This window comes from Nannochloropsis gaditana (assembly GCF_000240725.1).
Source record: "Nannochloropsis gaditana CCMP526 unplaced genomic scaffold scaffold1137, whole genome shotgun sequence".
Classification (NCBI taxonomy): Eukaryota; class Eustigmatophyceae; order Eustigmatales; family Monodopsidaceae; genus Microchloropsis; species Microchloropsis gaditana.
This window is the reverse complement of record NW_005802816.1, coordinates 1,016-4,812: the sequence shown is the minus strand read 5'-3', so window position 1 is coordinate 4,812 and position 3,797 is coordinate 1,016. Positions and strand designations below refer to the sequence as shown.

The 3,797-nt window shown below is 49.3% G+C and overlaps 1 protein-coding gene across 1 annotated transcript; it reads right to left on the bottom strand.

The window, feature by feature from the left end:
* Window positions 1-1,081: 1,081 nt before the first annotated feature.
* ABC-2.AB.A (antibiotic transport system ATP-binding protein) lies at window positions 1,082-3,552 on the bottom strand (the record flags this gene model as incomplete). Its single annotated transcript, XM_005852493.1, has 1 exon — window positions 1,082-3,552. A coding segment is annotated over one exon (1,845 nt), but the record flags the coding sequence as incomplete, so codon positions are not given.
* Between the last annotated feature and the right edge of the window lie 245 nt (window positions 3,553-3,797).

Genomic DNA, 3,797 nt, shown 5'->3' with positions numbered 1-3,797 from the left:
GGCGGAAGAAGATTTTACCGCAGGTGACCCTATATTTGTGAGCAGTCTTACTGCGGCATGAATCGGAGAGAAAGGGAGAAGGCTGAAGGATCAATTTACTCATGTTTGCAAATAAAGGCATTTTTTCCCCAGTCTAGTCTAGCATACGAGCTTACTAGAATTACACCTGAAAATTACATTGACTTCTACTATAACTGCTTCTTTATCGTTTATTACAGCGAACATGTAAACAAGCACAAATGCACCGATGCGCCTGGGCCACAACCGTACCTTTTTTGACAAGGCGCTCGAGGTCGTACATCTATCCAAGTGCGCGACACGATATACAGAGTGTATTTATATACCTACTGCACTGCACTCGATTTTTCGTGTACGATATCTACACGAAGTCCTCACATGGAACCTGTTCACTGCAATGTCGATTCACTCCTTTAACGGTCCCGCCCAGATGGTCAGCAAATCTGCCGACCGTTGAATTTTGAGACGCGCCAAAGTGTCCTTTGCCAAGCACCAACACGGTGCGGATACATTTTACTTCAGTTACTCTTCCCTCAGAACTAATGACTGCGACGGAGAAATATCGATTTTGTGGCTGGAGCGTGTACGTTTGTTATGATGGACAATCAATAACGAATTCAAAGATACTAAGACGTCCGCTCTTCAGAATTCTCGCGGTCATACGTCCAGTCATGAATGTTTTAAATACGTAATATGATAAAGCGTCCAACATGTCTGCGCAGTGTGCCGCTGCTTTGTAGAACACCACGACCTTGATGCCATGTGAGTGCTGCATCTCAACGCCATAGTTTTGAGGTAATGAAAGAAATGCGGAGCTCTGTGTTGATTCAGAAAGTACCAATAATTAAACACCTAGGAATTCGCCTTCTGGACAGAAGGAATGCCTTCCATCCAGGCGAGAGGCGTGAAGAAGCAGGTACAAAAAATAGTTTCACGCGTAGTAACTTGGTTGAAAACTGCATCCAGATTGTAAACATGCGTCCGCAAAATTTAGTCTACCCTACAACCGAATAACACATCCTGCATCACTATGCCATCCGCATCACTATGCTACGGATTAATTACAATTGCATTTGTATTCCACGTATCGATCTTTCTTTGACTCTTTTGCTCACTGTGGCCGACTATTCCCAGATACTTGAAGGATCATATATCTTTTTTCCGGTTGTTCACAACGGAATCCTCCTGCGGAGCCTGGTCCTTCCTCGTACTGTTTTAGCTGTGTAAATTTGTATTCCTATAGTGTCTTACAAAAATCCTTCAGGATCCTATCTTCTGAAGCAATTTTATCGTACATCGTGTATAGCACGTCAAGGGCCTCTTCGCTCTGTCTGAATCCCTCACCTAAAAACCCTTGATAATGTCACCTATATAACGCTGCAAAGATTTGCATCGTGAACCATTGCTCCTCAGATAACCCTTACTTTTATTACTAGAGGGTATCAGAAGAATCAAAAAGAGATCAACTTGTTCCTTTCCTAACCGTGTCCAGCTGGCACGGCACGGCAAGACCATTCATGCGACATCTGATCTCTTCGTATTGATATATCTCGACCCTACCAGCAACATACATTGCCTGACTCACCTGCGTTTGACAAATCAGATTGCGTCTTGTTGACTCAAAAAGACAAAGTGAAGAGCTGGCAAGTATTTGCTGCCTCTTCTGAATGAAGAAAATATTAATGAGATTTAAATGATTGCCGCTGCAGGGAGGACCTTCGAGCCGCCCCCGACACACGTGGGAGCTGTCGAAGTACCCTTCTTATCTTCGATAGTGACGCCCAGCGAGGACTTCAAATCCCTGATGATTCCTGCTGCAGGACCCTTCTCTTCCTCCTGTTGCCCGGCAAAGAAATTGAAGATCTGCTCCAAGGACGTTTGACATACCGAATAGTCCTCTACATGCAATCTCCCTTTGTTATCTTCGATCAAGCCGAACATCTCAGAGAGCTTGCGAGCCGCCCCTGTATTTGTGTCCTTGGACGGAATCTCGAAGCGAACCTTGGTGCCTTGGCGCTCTCGCAGGACGGCATCGGGGTAGTTGTCCATTATAAACCTCAAAATACTCTCCATACGGTCCTCCAACGAGCACCAACCAGCAAACTCCCGCACACCTATACTACCTGAAGCCGTCACCGTTTGCCATACATCTGCTCCAGTGCCCGTCGGTGAGATAACCTCAAGCCACGCTGCCTTGTCGATAGCTGCTAGAGCTATCTCTAGCTGCGGCATAGTGAAGCGCTCCGTTGAGAGACGTGCCGCCGCGCCTTCGAGGCGAGCCAAAAAGGTGTCGTCCGCCGGCAGGACCATTCGTTTGCCCTCTGTCTCGTCCCCACTGTCCTCGTCGTCACTGGCCGGTACAATCTCCCCACGTGGCAATGCGACGGAGATTTCTAGCTGGTAGCCCATCCCGTATCGCGACTTGAGATGCTGCGCAGACCCCATGCACCGGAAGCGGCCTCCCACCATTATGCCGATGCGTGTGCACAGCGCCTCACATTCCTCCATGCTGTGTGTCGTGAGGATCACACAGCATTCGCCCCGCTTTGTCGTGATGTCGCTGATGACCTTCCACATGAAGCGACGAGCCACAGCGTCCATTCCAGAGCTAGGCTCATCCAGAATCACGATCTGAGGAGAGCCGATCATAGCCATGGCCACGCTCAGCTTGCGCCTGTTGCCTCCCGAGTAAGTCGTAGCGTTCCGGTTCGCAAATTCCACCAAGTCCATCTCCATTACTTTCCGCGCTACCACCGTCTTCACTTGCGCCTCGCTCAACCCCTTCACACGGGCGTACAGCTCCAAATGCTCCTGACCAGTCAGCAGATCGAAAAGAGCGTCGAACTGAGGACAGTACCCTACCAGGCGGCGAACCACTTCCGGGTTGTCAGCGATGTCGTACCCGCCAAGCCACACCTGCCCTGACGACGGCGGGAACTCAGCCGTCAGAATGCTCAGCGTGGTCGTTTTGCCTGCACCGTTCACACCAAGCAGACCGAAGCACTCCCCATTAGGGATGCCAAGAGACATGCCCCTCACAGCTAGTTTCCCGCCACGATACGTCTTGGTCATGTCCTTGATCACCACGACATCCCCTCCCGCTTTCATTGTGTCTATCGTTGCCTCGCGACGCACGCGATTCTCCTCCTCCAGCACGGCTTCGTCTTTTCCAGAGCAGTCCTTCGCAGCCATCGACGAAGAGCCGCCCTCTAAAAGCTTCGATACGGTAGGACGACGGATCAAGTACTCGACCCACAAGACCAGGACGAAATATACTACAGTCTCCACACTCATGTAGATCATAGAGTACCCGGCGATGTTCAACGAGTATGGTGTGTATTGTTTCTGATCCAGCGACGAAAAGAAGTCCGTGAAGACGACATTCAAGAGCCCATTTCCTGCAGCGAATGGCGGAGCGAGCCTGAAAAGATACACCAATTTCAAAGCCACATCGCGGGTGATTGGAATGAAGGTCATCATCACCGTCAAGGTCACAAGAACAACGCCGCACATGAAGTTCAACATTATTGTCGCAACCTGAATTCTTGAATGTCTCCTGAAAGAAAACGTCGTTAAATATGTGAATCCTGTGACCGATGTTCCAAACAATTCCATCAATAGGACCGTAGCTCCGAAAGCCTTTCCGTTCATTAACGCCCGAGCATCGAACAGCTTGAGGATCACGATTGTCATCCAAAGCGGCACCTGATAGCTTGCGAAGTCAAACAGCCACGTAGAAAGCCAGTACGACAAGAACGATACCCCCGATACTAGCTGTA